The 18,880-nt window shown below is 35.3% G+C and overlaps 3 protein-coding genes across 3 annotated transcripts; 1 reads left to right on the forward strand and 2 right to left on the reverse strand.

Annotated features, from left to right (window-relative positions):
* Window positions 6,540-7,499, reverse strand: LOC109231452. Its single transcript, XM_019397114.1, has 3 exons — window positions 7,260-7,499; window positions 7,087-7,157; window positions 6,540-6,894 (listed from the first exon to the last, which is right to left on the reverse strand). The coding sequence occupies exons 1-3, from the start codon at window positions 7,497-7,499 to the stop codon at window positions 6,540-6,542; spliced, it is 666 nt and encodes a 221-aa protein (XP_019252659.1).
* LOC109231454 lies at window positions 7,505-8,966 on the reverse strand. The gene is made up of 2 exons (XM_019397115.1): window positions 8,674-8,966; window positions 7,505-8,417 (listed from the first exon to the last, which is right to left on the reverse strand). The coding sequence occupies exons 1-2, from the start codon at window positions 8,964-8,966 to the stop codon at window positions 7,505-7,507; spliced, it is 1,206 nt and encodes a 401-aa protein (XP_019252660.1).
* LOC109230800 (septum-promoting GTP-binding protein 1-like) lies at window positions 11,784-18,760 on the forward strand. Its single transcript, XM_019396238.1, has 6 exons — window positions 11,784-12,410; window positions 13,053-13,173; window positions 13,280-13,376; window positions 13,517-13,556; window positions 15,123-15,206; window positions 18,292-18,760. Exons 1-6 carry the CDS (start codon window positions 12,114-12,116, stop codon window positions 18,454-18,456), a joined length of 804 nt encoding a protein of 267 aa, XP_019251783.1. The 5' UTR covers window positions 11,784-12,113; the 3' UTR covers window positions 18,457-18,760.

Genomic DNA, 18,880 nt, shown 5'->3' on the forward strand with positions numbered 1-18,880 from the left:
AATAACAACTACGCCTCAGTCGTGAACAGGTTGGGGTCGGTTATATGATTTCTCATTGCTTCATTTAAGCTCACTGTAAAGTGATCATAAACACACTTCATTTATCTTCAGTGCTGGACCACAAGGGTTGTAGCCTTACCCTGCATTTATGCAAAAAATTATTTCCATAGCTTGAAGTCACATGGTAACAACTTTACCAATTATACCAAGGCTCCTCTTCGTTAAAAGACTAATGCAGAAACACAATATTTACCTTGTACAGGAAAATTGAGCATCTTCTATGCTGAGTCTTGGATTTTTCTTGTTCTTCTGGGATTATTTATTGATTTTCCAAAGTTAAAGTATGGAAAACTCAAACAAGAGATAACCAGGAAAAGATTTAAATGTAAAGAGCTTTTACTCTACAATTGTAATCTAACCGGTTATAGCATATTACTATTTTTTGGGGGGTTAAATTAATAGTGTCATTATTTAGAGTTACATTGACTTAATTCTATAAATACTTTTTGATATTAATGCAGCACGAGGTCCCTGCGCTTAACTAATTTGGAGTATGGTATCCTCATTTCTTATGGAAAAATAATACTGTATAATCGTTCTCGAAATAATAGCCGAAAAATGTATATTTTTTTCATATTTTTTATATATCAATACATTACGTATATTATATACAAAAAGTATACAAATTTTATCACTTTTTCGGCTACCGAATGTTAATAGTTTCAGGCACGGGCTAAAAATGATAATACACCTTTCTTATCGGCGCCACGAAAAGCCCACAACTTTGTACTTTTTTTATTTGGATCCACTTATTTATTCTGGATAGTTTTGATTCAATCAGAGTTTTTACCGAGTTTTAAAATGGGAAATTACCAGTTATGTCACTCTACAAACTTTCCTAACAAAAAATAGCCCAAAACAAAATATCTACTAAAAAGGCCCAAATGTCATTTTTGGCCCAAATAGTTTCAATTAATGTCAGTTTTTTTGTATCCGTTATTTTTCGTATAGNTCTCTCTTTCTCTCTCTCTCTCTCTCTCTCTCTCTCTCTCTCTCTCTCTCTCTCTCTCTCTCTCTCTCTCTCTCTCTCTCTCTCTCTCTCTGCGATTTTTTCCAAAATTCGACCAAAATTGCTGAAATTGACGACAAAACAAGATACATTTCGGTTATTTTCGTCTTATTCCAGGTAATTTGGAGTAGAAAACCTCTTATTTTGTATATTTTTCTGATTGTATGTGTTTTTGTAGAATGGATGTTGCTTTTCTTTAGGCTTTTGCGACTGATTTTGTAAGTTTTGGTCGAGTTTTTGTATTAATTTCTTCACAAATTTCTGTAACCTTTTGTTCGTATATTTTTTTTTAAATTTTGTCATTGAACCTAGTTTCAATTTTGAAACAGAGCAATATGAGAAGACAAACTCGTTCGATGAGTTCATCACCCTATTCAAAGTCAGTTTCAATTGAGAAATCGAGCAACATGAGAAGAGAAACTAGGTCGATGAGTTTATCTCCTCATTCAACCCCGGTTTTAGTTGACAAATTGATTGATGAACAAAATACGCGAAGACAAAATCGTTCCGACGGTGTTAATGTGTTAGAATCTCGAAAGGATATTGTTGGAAAATTTGAGAAAAAGAAGAGCAAGAGGGTTATAATGGATGTTGATCAAGGTAAGAGAAAACGTGTCGTGGAGGACGAAGTGAATTTGGGTGTCAAACCAAAAAAAAAGGTTCAGAAGGCAGAAAAAGTTAAAATTCCTGACAAAGTTTGTAAGGTGTATACAATTTCAGTTATACTTTCTTCTATCGTTGACTCTTCTTTTAAAATTTGGATTTAGTTTGTATTTGTTTGTTTTTAATTCGTGTCATGTATTTGTAGCCTTGGAAGCTCTATATTCCAGTTGGTGAGCCGTTTCCTGTTACTCATTGGTCATCATATACTAATGTGGACATTGTATCGATTTTACAGTCAAAGTTGACTGATGTCCAGCTTCGGATGTTTAGGGAAAGCTGTTTTGGCTATTTCCTTGATTTACCTCGAGTTGCTATCCATGCACAACTTATTCGTTCTTTAATGTTTAGGGAGTTGGTCCAAGATAAGTGTGATCAATTTTATGTGAAATTGAATGACGAATGTGTTTTACGTTTTGGTCTTCGAGAATTTGGTATTGTAAGTGGTTTAACCTGTTGTGGTAATGAACATGTTGAGGGTAAATTCAGTGGACCCAATAGGTTGGTGGATACTTATTTTTTTGGTTTTGAAGTGGTGTCAAAGAAGTCACTTATTGATTGTTTTGAGAAGAAGAAATGGCAGTCTGATGAAGACGCGGTTAAGATTGCAATCATTTATTTCATAAACATATTTCTAATGTCCACTCAGGCTCAGAAGACATTTATAAATAAACGTGATTTCCATCTTGTCGAGAGTGGTGAGTATGTGTCGTTTCCATGGGGTAAGATTGCGTTTCGAGCTTTAATGAAGTCAGTGAGGGACAGGTTGAGGGGAAAGTCTGAGTTTTATAGGATTGGTAGATTTTCTCTTGCACTACAGGTGTGGTTCTATGAATGTTGCACTGTAGTTGATCAAAAGTTTGATGTTCGCGTTGGAGATCATACACTACGCATATTGAATTGGGAAATGACAGACAGGCCAACGCGTGAGGACTTCTCTACTAGTTTCTTCAACAGCACAGGGAATAAGGTACCATCTTTTATGTCTTGATGGGATATACATTTATAATATACTGTAATTAGGAGTGGCAAACGGGCGGGTCGGGTCGGATATGGTTCGGGTTGAAAACGGGTAATGAAAAAATGGATTAATTATCCGACCCGATCCATATTTAATACGGATAAAAAACGGATTAACCGGCGGATAATATGGGTTACTCATATTATCCATGACTTCTTGTATATGATCATTTATGGGAAAATTCTTAGTCTCCCTAACTTGAGGAACCCCCAATTTGAGGCTATACAAGTGTAAAAGTTAGACCCATTGGTTACTCATTGGTTATCAATTTTCTAAATGGATAATATGGTTCTTATCCATATTTGATCCGTTTTTAAAAAGCTCATTATCCAACCCATTTTTTAGTGGATAATATGGGTGGTTAACTGTTTTCTTTGAACCATTTTGCCACCTCTATGATACATCAAACATACAGTTTTTATACATCTTTGATACATCTAGGACTAAGTCACTTTTGGTTACCTTTGTAGTTTAAAAATATCTCTCCGAAAATTGAAGAGCTAAGGAGATTTACTTTGCCTGTTGAAGTTACCGATGAGTATCAGAAATATTTGACATCACGTAACAGGGGAAAACTTCCTAGTGATGATAGCGATGATTTTGTCACGCCACCCCCGAAACACATTAAGGAGCCTGTCCCACCAAAAAAGGCGCCAGGTGTCCAACCTGTTGATTATGACCGTGAGTTGCAGAAGTTGAAAGCTGATGTGAAGCAAGTATGTATTGGTCTTTTTTATATATTTTTTTGAAAGTATTGTTCAAATTGTATATTCAAAGTCTATTATCTTTCTTATTTGTTTCATCTTGTAGCTCCATAAGCAGTTAAATTCCTTCATGGATTATGTTTCTGATAAATTCAAGGAGCTCTTTGAGTTGATAAATCCAAGGTATGTGTTTCTTTTCCATGGTGCATTTCTTTTTATTTTTTAGTGAACTTACTATATCCTTTTTTTAAAAATAGCTTAGTGCAAGCGAAGTCAAATATGGTGCACATCCAGAGGAAGACACCAGTGGTCGTCAAGACAATAATGATTTTGTGAGCAATATGGAGTTTGGTGGCAATGAAGATGTTGAAATGGATGGTTGTCAGGTGTGTTTAGTTGTGCATTATGCACTTTACCCTTTTCTTTTCTTTGTTGTTTTTGATAATTCGATTCTTTTTTAAAAAAATAGGTCGGTGGAAGTGAAGGCAAAGATGTTCCATATTCTCAAAGAGATACTAGTGTAGCATATCAGTTAGGTGTCAATGCTATGGAAGGACCTTCTGGTGTGAAAGTTGACATGTTTGTTGCTAAAGTATCTTTCACACCAGATGTAGCACATGCTGGCATTATTGGTGAGATTGCAGATGCGGCGGCAGGGGAGACGGAGGAAGAATCTGAGAAATAAAGGTTCCTGAATCCCGGGCTGGTGCTGTTTGTGCGACTGCAAGTGTTGATGCGGCGGCAGGGGAGACGGAGGAAGAATCTGAGAAACAAAAGGTTCCTGAATCTTGGACTGGTGCTGTTTGTGCGACTGCAAAAATTAATGAGGCGGCATGGGAGATGGTTCTGTACAATCCTGAATTACTTCCTAAAGTATCGCCGCAAATGGAAAAAAGAAAGAGATGTCCTGCAAAGGCCGTGCAGTCTCCGTTCATTACTGTGTTTGATTCAGGTTCCAGTACTGGTGTTGTTGCAGCGAAAGGAAAAAAGCAAATTTATGCTATTAAGCATCCTTTTCAAAGCAAAATCGGAACTGGCGTTAATAGCTCTTTGTTGAATGTATTTGCTGCATGGGTCAAATAAGGGAAGTCCAGAAAGAAGTATGTTTCCAACTTCTGAGTTTTTTTCAGTTTTATATTTTAATATATTGTCACTTATAGCATTATTTTATATCAAATCACTGTACTCTTTTGTGTATATATGTTACTGAATTCAATCCTGCTTATGATCTTGGTGTATTTCATGTTGAAGACAAAAAATAGTTTTATACTTTGGCATATAATGGTCAGCCCTTGGATGACTCGGTATGTAAGAATTAACTTTTGCAGTATTTTTTTTAAATTTTAGCCAGTGTACACATGAACACTCAGTCCTCTTAAGTTAGAACAGATTATTAATTGCTATTTCCTGGCACAAGAGATAGCAGTGAGCATTCATTTTCCTTTGTTTTCTGTGATTTTGGTTTGAAAGACCGTAGGTGCTTAAAGCTTACCAGCCTTTAGTGATTAGTTATTTGTTATGTTTTGTTTCAGCACATTGATGTTTTGTTCTTTATCTGAGGAAGAAGGAGAATTATGAAAAAACTGTAACATTCACCACCACAGATTGGTACTTCGACGAGAAAATTAATGAGTTGTGGCAGGCGTTTATTGATACGGATGGAGACAGTGATGTGTGCACTCCGAAAAATGTCATTGCAGAGTATATTCAGGGGTTTATCTTGGATGCCAATGTTCCATGGCACACTGTCGAGCATGTCTTAATGCCAATTAATGTTGCAGAACAATGGCATTGGATAATGGATATGATGTCCTTCAAGGATAGGTGCATTTATGTGTATGGCTCTATGCGCGCTGCTCGTCAAGCCAAAGTTCATAAGACCGTGACCAAGTATTATGTGTTGCTGCCTCATTTTTTCGTGCACACGCATTTTTATTTAAACAAAAAAGATATCAATTGGCGCACTGGTGTCTACAAATCAAAAGACTTGATTACCCCCTTTGATGTAAAACTGGTCGAAGGATTCCCTCAATAAGTCGAAGCATATGAATTTCTTTCAACACAATCTGTCTTGTTTTTAGATTATGCAGTTTGATAGTTGTTGTTCTTTTTATTTTTTCAGTGATTGCGGTGTATTTGCGGCATCATTTGCCGAGTATTTCATTGAGGGCAAGACGCCTCCTAAAAAATTCAATGCCTATGCACACCGGCGTAAATTTGGTGCTCTCTTGTGGGATTATGCTAGAAAGAGGATAGAACTGAACGCGCAAAGTGATGATGAGATTATTGGTCGACAGAATAAGTCGCGGAAGCAGAAGAAGTAGTTACTTTTGTCATTGTTGTAGGATAAACTCTATAATTTTGTTTTTGTATTGTGTTCTGTTATGTTTTCATTGTTGTAAGACATATCAGATTTGTTTGTGTTTGAATTTTATGATACTTTTAAGAATTGTATGGTAAATGAGATGTTTGCTCTGTTATAAAGGTTTAATGTATTTCAGTGCGATATTGGATTGTTGCAGTTTAGTTTATTTTGGTGTTTTCTCCCTTGATTTTGTGTTGTGAATTATAGATATGAAAAATATACGGTAGTTTGTGATACATTGTCTCTTGCAGATACACGCATGATACATACATAATACAGATATGATACACATATGATACACAGTTTTCAAAATATGTATTGATGAAGCCACTCTTATTTACAAATTTCTAAAACTATTTGCATAGTTTTCTAGCTGCTACGACTGTTTTCCATTAGTTAGCTTTGTTATTACACAAATACAGGCATGAGCAAGAGCCTATACACAGAGATACATAGGCGTACACAAGCGATACATAGATGATACAAATGTGATGCACAAGCGATACATATATGATACATAGCTGATACAACTTCTTTTTAATCAAACAGATGTATAATATAAACTTGCAATACGATTTTAAATGATACGTCAAATATTTATTTATATCTAAAATTCAAATGACATTCTACAATGATATAGTTCTTGATATATTGCATTCTTCTAAATCTCTATGATATTCAGTAAAGTAAAATAACAAGTAATTCTAAACTTGACATATTTCATCCTCTCTTTGGATTATTTCTACAAGTTTTCCTGTTGTGACCTTCTTTTCCACTCTGTCCACATGAAATCGACCTTTTTCGTTTCCTTTCAGATTTTGGCTTGCACCTGCTCTTCCTTGGCATTCCTATTGTTTTAGTCACGTCTGGTGGCAAGACTTTTTCATTTAGAACTTCTGCAGGAATTTCCCATGTGCTTTCATCAGGAACCGGATAAATTGGAATTTCATAGGTCTTCAATAGGTACTTCGTGGTGTAGTACACCGAGCAATACTCAATGTGATCAATGTATTTGTGTTTTAATATTGCCCAAGCATGTGCACATGGAAGCTCATCCAACTGAAACCTTCTACAGCTTCAAGTTCAATCTTTTAGGAACACCATTCTCTGCTTACCCTTGTCAAGTACTCAATATAAGTAACTCATCGAAGGGGTCACCTACAAAATTTATCAACTATAATTAGTGGTGACAAAGCAGATGCCCTAAAAATGCATATACTAGAGAGCCTACAAGATTCATAATAGTTTAATATCATGTCAAACCAACCAATATTTCAGGAGTGGGGTAGGCATAAATGCTACATTAAATTGAAAGCCTTTGCTTTGTGTAGGTGGACACTAGTTTAACAGAATCACACAAAGGGTTCAAGATATAACAGATCCGTTAATTCGGCATGATTACATATTCTATGCGGAAGTATCTACAGATTCCAGTCATACCTTCATCTGATGTGACAATTCAAGATTGTCCATCAGCATTGTGTCATATTTTTTTCCAAGATCAGTGAATGACTCTACTGCATTCTTTAGGTTTTTAACATTCCATCGTCTGATCAATTTCCTTATATAGTCTAGCAAAGGCAGTACTGGGAGTTCCCTAGCAGCCTTGAGTGCTGCATCGATCGACTCCGCATTGTTTGAAGTCATCGTCAATGTTCTGTTGACAGTGGTCTGGACCATCTTTTTTACCCAACATTCATTAAGTAATCTTTGAGCCTCTTATAAATTTTCTCTACCTCTGCCAAGTAGTAATCAAACTTCTCAACTGTGTATGTTTTGGCCAGAGCAAAGAATATGTCTTTGAGCAGCAAATAGTTTTTTTTTTTGTAGTTTTTTTTTACATTATTCCATAGATGCCATATGCAGACAGAATGAGGTACTTGTGGATACAATGTTGCCGCTGCATTTTCAATGCCTTCATGCATGTCCGAGACTATGCACATTCCCTCCCTTTCCCCAAATGCATCCTTGAATCTCGCAAAAAACCACTCCCAAGAAGCATTATTCTCTGAATCTACTATGGCATATGCGAGTGGTAGGATATTACCTGCCGGATCTTGTGTTGATGCTATCAATAATGTTCCTCTATATGCCGATTTAAGAAAGGTTCCATCTACAACAACAACCGGTTTGCAATACTGCCATCCTTTTATAGACGGATATAGTGCAACGAAAGCATACATGAACAAGTCTTCCTCTGTTTTTTTCAAACTTACCACCGACATTGGATTTGTAAGAACCAGCATATAAATGTAGCTTGGCAGCTTTTCATATGATTCGCTCGGGTTCCCTCTCAGTACTTGAACTGCATATTTTTTCGATCTCCATGATTGCATATATGTCATCTGAAGACCATACGGCTTGTTCATGTCTCCAATTATGTCATTAGGAGTGTATATTATGTTTGGGTCTTTATACTTGTCTATCAGAAGACTGTCGATGAGTTTTGCAGTAGCTTGAAGTTGTGCGTAAGATCTGTCTTTCAGGGGGCATGAGTGCACTTTGCTGAAATTTCTGACCTTGAAAACGTTTGCTTTTTTCAGGCTCAAAGACTTAAAATACCAATCACAGTTGTTGTTGATGCATACTAGGCAGTACCTACGACAAAACTATAAACTTTTCCATCAATAAACAGAGCGACATGAAATACAATCATATATAGTGATACACACCGCCATCAACAATACTAGATGAATAATACAACGACTATACAGTACTAGACGGTGACAACCACAACTTAAAAGTGTACAGCCACATACTTACAAGCAACAACTTATTTTCTGCATAATTATGCTTCTAACATCAACTACGCTATACATTGAGATACATAATTGTACAATAAATATTTTGATACTTGCTTTCACTTGATCTATGCACCTTAAACTGAAATTTTTCCTTTACTGCCAAGTGCCTCATGACTTTGATTATCGTTGCCTTCTCTTTATAAATTTGACCTTTTTCTACATCTATGTGATTAGGGTCAGTTATTATTGTATTTTCATCAGATTCTGTATCATTCCAGTCTTCTCCATCCCCAAACTCGATTATCTTAATTGTATCGCCATTGTATCTCTCCTCTACAACTGATCTTTGTGCACATTCTGAGGAAATCACAGCAGAATTGGAATTGTAGCAGATCATGTCCATATCTTTTTCACTCGATGTTATACAAAGGGGATACATTGTAAATTCTGAGCTTTTTTTCAGCTCAAGATATACAGATACACCAATACTATTGTGTATCACTATTGGTGGAGAACTGTTTTGGACAGTGTATTTGATTTCAATATCATTCAATGAAGTATCTATCATAAGTTGTTTCGAAATCACATCTACAAAATCTTCAAAACTTATATTTGGAGTAACTATTACAGCATCTGCATTATAATCTACAAAGTTGTTGTCAACATTCCATCGGCCAACTGAATAAAAATTGGTAAATTCGCCATTGAAGTAGCTGAAATTAGGTCAAAACTCACTAATTCCTTGATTGATTTTGATTGCAGTTCGTAGTTCCTTCTACACAGAAATTGCAAAAGCTATATCTACCCAGAAATTGCGAAGGTATATAGTGAAATTGATCGATTTTGAGTGAAATTTGGAGCTCCTTTGAGAATTTTTGAGAGAGAATGCCGTGATTTACAGAGGTAGAGAATATCGTGATTTGTTAAATTGATACGCTTGAAAAAAAAGGGAAGGGAGGAAGATCTTTAGCGTGATTCTCGGATAGAAGAATCCTTCCTTCCGTGTATCTCTAATTTTGGGCTACTTTTGGTAAGTGTCTAATTTTGGGCTAGAGGTTAGTAAGTTTGTATTTAAATTGGTTATTTCTGTACTTTTCCCTTTTAAAATCATTAAGACTAGGGCTGCTTATCGCGCGGACTGGGCGGTCATTTACTCTTAACGGTTTGGCTTATCGGTTATCGGCTTTTAAATGTATTAATCCGCTAGCCACCCGATAAGATATCGGGCGGATTGGTATCGGTTTAGCTCTTATCGGACGGTTATCGGGCGGTTTTTCGGCCTAATTCAGTCAAAATAAAATAAAATTTAGTCTCTGTATGTTTAAATAGGTGGCCGACGTACTAAGAGGGACGAAGCAGAAGAGACATCGTGATGGGTAAATCATCTGTCTTTATGTTTATACACATTGGCCTTTGTCCATGTGAAAGATTTTCAATTGGCCGTTGTTAAAACAAATGTTCGTCTTGAATTCTAGGATGCCTTAAAGCCCGGCAAAGTTGATGAAGTAGAGGTGTAACTGGTGTTGTTATCTTGTTTCAGACAGCAAATTCTGTCTTTTATCACAGTTAGATGACTCTTTTTATTTGGCTTTCTTTTATTCTAATTCACTTTCATAGAGTACTGGAGGAAGAAGGGTTTTTGCTTATTTAATATATACATGGATAAAAATAAATTTTATATATAGCAGATTATCCGTTAAGAAAATTGAATAATTCGCCCCCAAACTGATAAGCCGTTAATAAAAAAAGTTCAATCTGTTCCCCGTCCGTTAAACTGTTAACCCGATAACAATAAGCCATTAAGTTTCTGTTTCGGTTCGATTTTCGATTTTGGTTCGATTTTGAACACCCCTAATTAAAACGTTGGACTATAAAAAGAAAAATATCCTCCTAAGGGGCCTATGAAGGCCAACAAAAATCATGATTGTTAAATTAATTATTACACAATTCAGTTGTATTTATTCACAATCATACTTGTGGCATTTTTCTTCATGATCACGTCTTCTACCTAATTTATTTTTTTCTAAATAAAATATCCAAATAATTTATGCATGGGAATATTTTTGTTTGTTTACACGTGTTATTGATCAAGCTTTTCAAAGTCTTAAATATTAGAAAAAATAATTAAGTTACAATTTCGTTCAATGTATAATTTATTTTTAAAGAACAAAAAAGGTAATCACATTTTGCTAAAAAGTTGTATATTTTTAATATAGTATGATAGATAGATTCGGTGTTCAGTATTCATTTTGGGCTCGACTAATCTAGATTCACGCTGTGTACGCCAATCAAAAAATTGTGTTCCCATCTAGGAGACACCTTCCTCACGAGATGCCTGTGCCTTTTATATATACTCCCCAATCAGAGATCTATTGTGCATCTTATCCAATTACTCATTGGATTTACCATAGTGCCCTTAGTTGAAGAAAATGTCTTTTGGAGGTACATTTAAAATGGTCCTTTAAATATATTTTTGAGTTGTTTTAGTCCTTTAAATTTATTAAAAGTGGGCACTTTAGTCTTAGTTAAATATTTAACAAATTTTGATTATTAGAATTAACAAAAACTATAACAGAAAATTTAATATAAAATCACATTTTGAGGCTCAGTTTTTGTTATTTATTTTTGTTTATTTATAGATTTTGGTGCGACTTCAATTTTTGTTACAGTTTTATCTATTTCTGGTGTCCACTGCAGTTTTTTATGTTTCGAGTTCGAGGATTTAACGGGGCTTTTTGGTGTATCGAGTTAAATCTCTTTTTGCACAATTTTTCGAAATCTAACAATTAGAGCTTGTTAAATATTTGGAGGAAGCTAAAAGTGCTTAGTTTTTGTAAACTTAGAGGACCAAAACTATGCAAGAATACATTAAAATGGATCAATTCGTCTCTGCTACCTGATCAATATTGTCAAATCTCGAACTCTATCCATATAAATTGTACTCCATCTGTTTCAATTTAAAAGGTTGAGTGTGTAAAAGATTTTCCGTGAAACAGAGGTGTGTAACAGAGATTTCTGTGCAAGGTTGATGGATAAATTATGTATTTTGCTATAAACCAAAAGATCGTAAGGACTTTTTCGTCATTTTAATAAATATATATACCACCGGTCAACTGTCTAACACACGAATCTCAAAACAACGAACGCACCTTCCAAACTTTGGTTTGGTCCGTAAACGTTCTTCAAAACGACCAAACCCCCCCCCCCCCCGCCCCCCGCCCCCTCCACCCCAGAAAAAAGGCCAAAATTAAGCACGAGAATCTTGAAAACCAAAGCTCTCGTATACACTTCTTCTTCCTCCTCAAAATATTCATGAAAAATTCACTAGAAAAATGACTGACCCGATTAATTTAGATTCGTGTTGTTATCATGATCATGACTTGGAAACGTCAACAGAAAGATCGATTCTGACTTCATAGAGCCGGTGTTGTTGTTGCCTGTGTTGCACGTAGGACCGTCCCCTACTCCCGTCCATTCCCATTTAAGAGAAGCGGTCCGTATCAAGAATTTCTCCTTTTTTTCATGCTCCACTCGAGACGTCTGGTTAAAGATGAATCACCATCAGCTTTGCCGGAAAGTTGTTCAAGTTAATACTATAAGGTGGAAAATAGTTGAAAAAGTTTCTATATTTAGAAAGTTTTTAAGGTTCATTTGGGAAAGAATTATGGTTTGTTCAACTGGAAATTCAGTAACGTACAGAAGATTGTCTACAAAATTTTCTGAGGAATTATTAGCTGTGGAATCATCAGATGAAACATTAATTAGTGGATATGATAGTGATTCAGATTTAGTTGCATTGAAGATTAGTATTTTGGGTGATTGCCAGATTGGGAAAACAAGTTTTGTGGTAAGTTTTATAATTAATTGAATTAATCTCTTCTTCTATAACTTGTTTTATCTAATCCTTCAAGCTTACGGGTTCGAAATTCCAATCATTTTAAGTTAGTGAAAATTTTAGAACAATGGATTTCTTAAGATAAATATAGGTTTGAACCAAAGCTACTGGTTTTGCTTGATCGCAATCTCAAGACAAGCTCCGCTCCTGCCTATTAGGAGCGGAGCTAGAGTGCTGGGAGCAGATTCGGCTGAACCCAACAGCTTTAGTTCGAACTCTGTATTTGTCTTAAAAATTCCATTGAATATGTATAAATTATTAATATAGAATCCAGTAACTTCAAGCGTAAAATTTCGAATCCATAAGCTTGAAATCCTGGGTCCGCCTCTACTGCCTATATGGTCTTACTACTTTATAGAGACATGTGTTTTTTGTAAACAATCTCGTTGACTTGGTTGCTGCGACCCCTTTTTACTGATGTTTAAGGGGACTCGAACCTGAAACCGCTGGTTAAGAATAGAGTGATCTCTTACATTCCACCATATCCTTATATAGTTCTTTTATAACTTGTTTTATTCTTGATATACATGGAAACTAATGATTTTCTTTTTCTTTTTCTTCATTTTTTTTTTATTTTGGAAAAAATTATTTTAGATAAAGTATGTGGGAGATGAACAAGAAAACATGTGTTTGGAGATGAAGGGATTAAATTTAATGGATAAAACATTAATTGTACGAGGTGCAAGAATTGCTTTTAGAATATGGGATGTTGGAGGTATATTTCCATTAATTTCTTTCTAATTCCTTTTTATATATTTTCCTGTAGGCCAATTTTGAGTAGGTAATTATTATGATTTAATTGATTTTTTTTTTTAATACAGGTGACCATAGTTCATATGATCAAATTCCAATTGCTTGTAAAAATTCAGTTGCAATTCTCTTCATGTTTGATCTCACTAGTAGAAGTACTTTAAACAAGTATGTTTTTTTTTTTAATCATTCTTTTCTCAATTATTTCCCATAATAATCTTTTAAAAAGCAGGGAATAACACGGTTTTCACACTTTTTCCTTAATTAAATAAAAAAATAAAAACTTTTTTCCTTTTTTGTAATTGCAGTGTAATAGATTGGTACAGTGAAGCAAGAAAGTGGAATCAGGTGCGAAACTTTGCTTCTATTTCACATTACTGTTGTTTTATTGAATAGAAGAAAGACTTTTTAGGTCATGAATTTATTCTCTTTTCTTAGTGATGAATAAAGCTAGAAAAAATGGGACCTGATACTATTGTTGGTGGGAGGTAGCAGGTACCTAATGAAATACTCGACGTGTGCGTAAGCTGGTCAGGAGTTAAAAAAAAACTAGGAAAATTGGGACTGATAATTATACTGGTGGGATCTAGCAGGTAATTGGTGAAATAGTCGACGAGATGTGCGTAAGCTGGTCAGGAGTTGAAAAACTAGGAAAATTGGGACTTGATAATTGTACTAGTGGGAGCCTGGGAGGTAGTAGGTACCCGGTGAAATAGTCGAGGAATAAGAAGGTAGCAGGTATCCGGTGAAATAGCCGACGAGATGTGCGTAAGCTGGTCAGGAGTTAAAAAAACTAGGAAAATTGAGACTTGATAATTGTACTAGTGGGAGCCTGGGAGGTAGTAGGTACCCGGTGAAATAGTCGAGGAATAAAGAAGGTAGCAGGTATCCGGTGAAATAGTCGAGGAGTGCGCAAGCTGGCCGGACACTACTCTAGAAAAAAAATTAGGAAAATGGAATCTAGTAACTGTATTAGTGGGAGATAGCAGGTACCCGAGTAAAATAGTTGAGATGCGCGCAAATTAAGTTCGGACACCATCGTCGTAAAAAAGCAATAAAAATTAGGATATGATAATTGTGCTGGTGAAAGGTAACAGGTATCCGGTGGAATATTGAGGTATGTGCTAGCTAGCCGAAAACCATTGTTATAAGAAAAAAAAATAGGAAAATATGAGGAAATAATAGGTATTCGAGTAAAATAATTGAGATATACACAAATTAGTCCGGACACCACCATCGCAAAAAAAAAAAAAAAAAAAAAGGCAGTAGCAGTTTCTTTCACCAAACAATGAAATAGTAACAAGAATATAAATACAGTAGTTGAGACTTCAATGACAGATTAAAAAAAGGCTAGAATGGCCTGAAAGAATAAGAGCAGTGGTTGTAACTACTTTCATTCTTTTAGAGGAAAAAGTAGAAAATTTAATGGCAATAATTACAGAACTACTTCAAAGCCTCATTGCATAAAATATCCGGTGTTTATGCAGGGTTCGTGAAAGGGCTGCACTCCCACGGGTGTGATGTAAACACCCTATCTTTAAATATAAAAAAAGGTCAGCGCGATATACTAAGCTCTCGCTATGCGTAGGGTCTGGGGAAGGGCCGGACCACAAGGGTCTATTGTACGGCGCCTTACCCTACATTTCTGCATGAGGCTGTTTCCACGGCTCGAACTCGTGAGCTCCTGGTCACATGGCAGCAACTTTACCGGTTGCGCCAAGGCTACCCTCCGTAGACAGGCTACCTTAATGCAAGTATTTAGTGGCTACTTCTACGGCTCAAGTCCGTAACCTATAAATCACACCAAAATAACTTTACCGTTGCTCCAAGGCTCACTTCGAAAGTTTTAAATAGTTGAGGTTCAATTTGTTAAATATCTAATCCTTTCTTTTTGTTTGTGTTGGGCAATTGCAGACTGCTATTCCAATACTAATTGGGACCAAGTTTGATGATTTTGTCCAGCTTCCACTAGATATTCAATGGTCTGTTGTCACTCAGGTACCACTTCCATAAATGTTGCACTTAGTAAAGTCATTTCTTATTTATTTATTTTTTAATTTTTGGGGCTGATCGTATGTTTGTTCGAACTTTCTAAAAATATCATGGGATGCGTGTATGATCCTTCAAAAAATAATGTATTTTTGAAAGATCTGACACGACTACTGCAGGAACTTTTGAGAGTTCATACAAAAAAAAATTATGATTTTTTGTTCTTTAAAATGACTAATATATTGGACTTCAATCCTTTTATGTCGTTTTAAGGTTTTAACGCACTCACTAAGATCATCATTCAATAACATTATGGGATATCCTCTTATAATAATTCTAATCTCGTATTAAAATTTTTACTTTATAATTTCAGTATAATTTATTCTCAAATAAATGACCCATAAATAAGTTGTAAGAGTTGAATTGGAAAAGACAAAAAAAATAATGATTCTTGGTTCTTTAAAATGGCTAATATATTGCACTCTTTTTTAACCAAAGTGAGATAAAAGGTGCAGGTTGCAGGTAGCTATACTTATTAATTTATTATGGTTAAATCATAAATAACTATAATTTAATGATAAAAATACATATAAAGACATGTGTCATGTATTCATTGGTTCGTCGCGATAAAAACCTTTCTTTCTCATCTTGCTATTTTTATTGTGTGAGTTGGAAAAATTGTGTGCTCTAAATTGAGAAACTGGTTTTAAATGGGCAACTCTTTTACCACTTTAAACTTTATTTCCTGAAAATCGTGCATTATTTGGGGGTGACAGAGTCATACTCATCGTGTGATCAATCAAAACCAAGAAAAAAAAGTTAAAAGGGAGAAAGAAAAAGTCCTTTGACGTGTGAAACTATCAAAGAACAAGTTCATTTAATGTTCTTTTCTTTACTATACCAAATAAAAAAAAAGAAATTATTAAGAATTGTGGTGGGGAAGGGAATCTTGGAACAACGGTTAAGTTGTCCCCATGTGACTTATAAGTCAGGGGTTCGAGCCATTGAATCAGCCATTGATGCTTGTATCAGGGTAGGCTGCCTACATTACTCTCCTTTGGGGTGCAGTCCTTCCGAGGGGTGGATGTAGCATAACACCGATATATTCAATTGAACTCATAACTTTTGACGTGGAACATAAATTTATGTGCAAAAATTTACTAAAATTGTTATAACGAGTAGATCTGAACCTATAATTTTAGAAATATAATGGGTTCAATACTAGAAATCACCTCTATTCCCAGATCCTTCGTGAACGCCAGATACTTCTTAAGAATTGTGGTGGGAAGGATAGGATCTCTTTACACTTAATTAAAGCTCCCGGGTTTGAGTTATGAGTCACGTAATTTTTTTTGGAAGAGAGTGTTTTCTTCTTTAATAAGCTTTACGTGATGCGAATTCGAATAAGTCGATGTCCTAATACAACTACCAAATACCGAATGAAAAATTAAATAGATACTCCCTCTGTCTTATATTATGTGTCGTATTTCTCTTTTACACGTCCCTTAAGGAATATTAATTAGGAAAGGGATTGGACTATTCTACCGTTATTTATGTCATAAGATATAATCTCCCTTATTAAATATTTATTCTATTTATGTGTTATCTCCATCTTCAAGAACAATTATTACTAAGGGTTAAAAAAAAATCCGTTTTGTCTTGAACTTCTTAAAAAAAGGTAGCCTGGTGCACTAAGCTCCCGCTATGTGCGGGGTCCGGGGAAGGGCCGGACCACAAGGGTCTATTGTATGCAACCTTACCCTGCATTTCTGTAAGATGTTGTTTTTACGGCTTGAACCCGTAACGTTCTGGTTACATGACAGTAACTTTACCAATTACTAAAATAATTTTTGAGATAATTATGTTTAATAACCACGACTGTCAATATGACCGAGGGTGTAATAATGTCTTCATTTACTCTTTCTGTCCCTCTCTATCTTTCTGTCTCTTTCTCTTTTTCTGTTAAGGATAGGAAGTTGGTCTTTAAACGTCAACATAGAAAAGTAAAGAATGACCAAACTAAAACAAGTGAGTAAAGTCTAGAAATGAAAAGACAAACGTCAAATATTTTTCTTTTCCTACCTTTCCACATTGGCGTGATAGATAAGCACAAACTGAAAAAGATTAGGATAACACTTGCATTTATTAACAAAGCAATTATTATATCACTTTACTATTCAACACTAATAGGAGAAATAAAACTTCTCCTTTGTATAGGATTTAAGTTATAGTTACTTATTAGTACTGCACCGACAAGGGTGGTAGTAGAGTGGTAAGTACCGTTCCATCCTTAACCAGAGGTCTCGGGTTCGAGTCCATGGATATAGCCTAATGTGGGATATCCCGGAGCGAATCTGGATTTAATCGGACCCCAATATGGGTACCAGACACCAGGTGGAAAACCCAAAAAAAAAAGCTTATTAGTACTTCTTTCGGTTCACAAAAAGTGACTTTTTAGCCTTTGACACACTACTTAAGAAATACTAACTCCTAAAGAAATAAAAGTATTTTGACTACCCTTAATTAAAATTTGCATATTGTTACCTTCACACATTGGGTTATATAAATAAGGGCAAATTCTAGAAAAACAGAGTTAATCCTTTCTTGATTATATAAAAAGACATTTATTATGGACCAAAATATAGAGTCCAACAAGTCACTTAATATGAACCGGAGAAAGTATTAATTATTCTAACATTGTCAAGCATTTACATTAGGGGATTCAAAAAAATATTGGAACTTCACACTTAACATTTGAACCGGGGCAAAGTAGCCCGATGCACAAAGCTTCTTAGTACGCAAGATCCGAGGAAGGGCAGCACCCGAAAGGTGTGATGTAGACATCCTACCCTAATGTAAGTATTAATGGCTGCTTTTACGGCTCAAACTCATGACCTATAAATCATACGGAGACAACTTTACTGTTTCTCCAAGGCTCCCCTTCTGACATTTGAAGCTATAACCTAAAATAATTTTTGGCTCCGCCCTTGATTACAAGTGTTGTTTAGCATGTAATAACTATTTATGAATGAAGTTTATGGTAATCTAAATTTTGGAATGTTTATTAAGAAACTTGTATTGCGTTAATTTGCAGGCAAGGGCATATGCAAAGGCAATGAAAGCAACTCTCTTCTTCTCAAGTGCAACACATAATATCAATGTGAATAAGATCTTCAAATTCATTATGGCCAAGCTATTTAATTTGCCTTGGACTCTCCAAAGAAATGTCACCATTGGTGAGCCCATTATTGATTTCTAGAAATTCTGACGGACACTAGCTCTATAGAATTTACCTTTCACCTCGACCGTCCCCAATATCATTCAGTATCATATAGCATTGCCGGTTTTATAGATGTTTTATAGGACTTATCTTTCACCTCTACCTTTACAAATATCATTATGTTATTTGTAAATAGTAATCTCTAGCCAAGGGCCCATCGAAAACAACCTCTTTATCTTCCTAGGGTAGGGTAAGGTCTGTGTACGCACTACCCTCCCCAGACGTCACTACTGTAATTTCACAGGATTTGTTGTTGTTGTAAATAGTGATCTCATCCTCACTCAAGATCCCTTTCTTTGCCTAATAAAAATCAAGGGTGAAAAAAGAAGGTAGAAAAATGAGAAGAAACAGTGTTTCTTTTAACCTTTAATATGTCATTTCAAATTTTTACCAAAGGGGATTC

This window comes from Nicotiana attenuata, chromosome 8 (assembly GCF_001879085.1).
Source record: "Nicotiana attenuata strain UT chromosome 8, NIATTr2, whole genome shotgun sequence".
NCBI lineage: Eukaryota > Viridiplantae > Streptophyta > Magnoliopsida > Solanales > Solanaceae > Nicotiana > Nicotiana attenuata.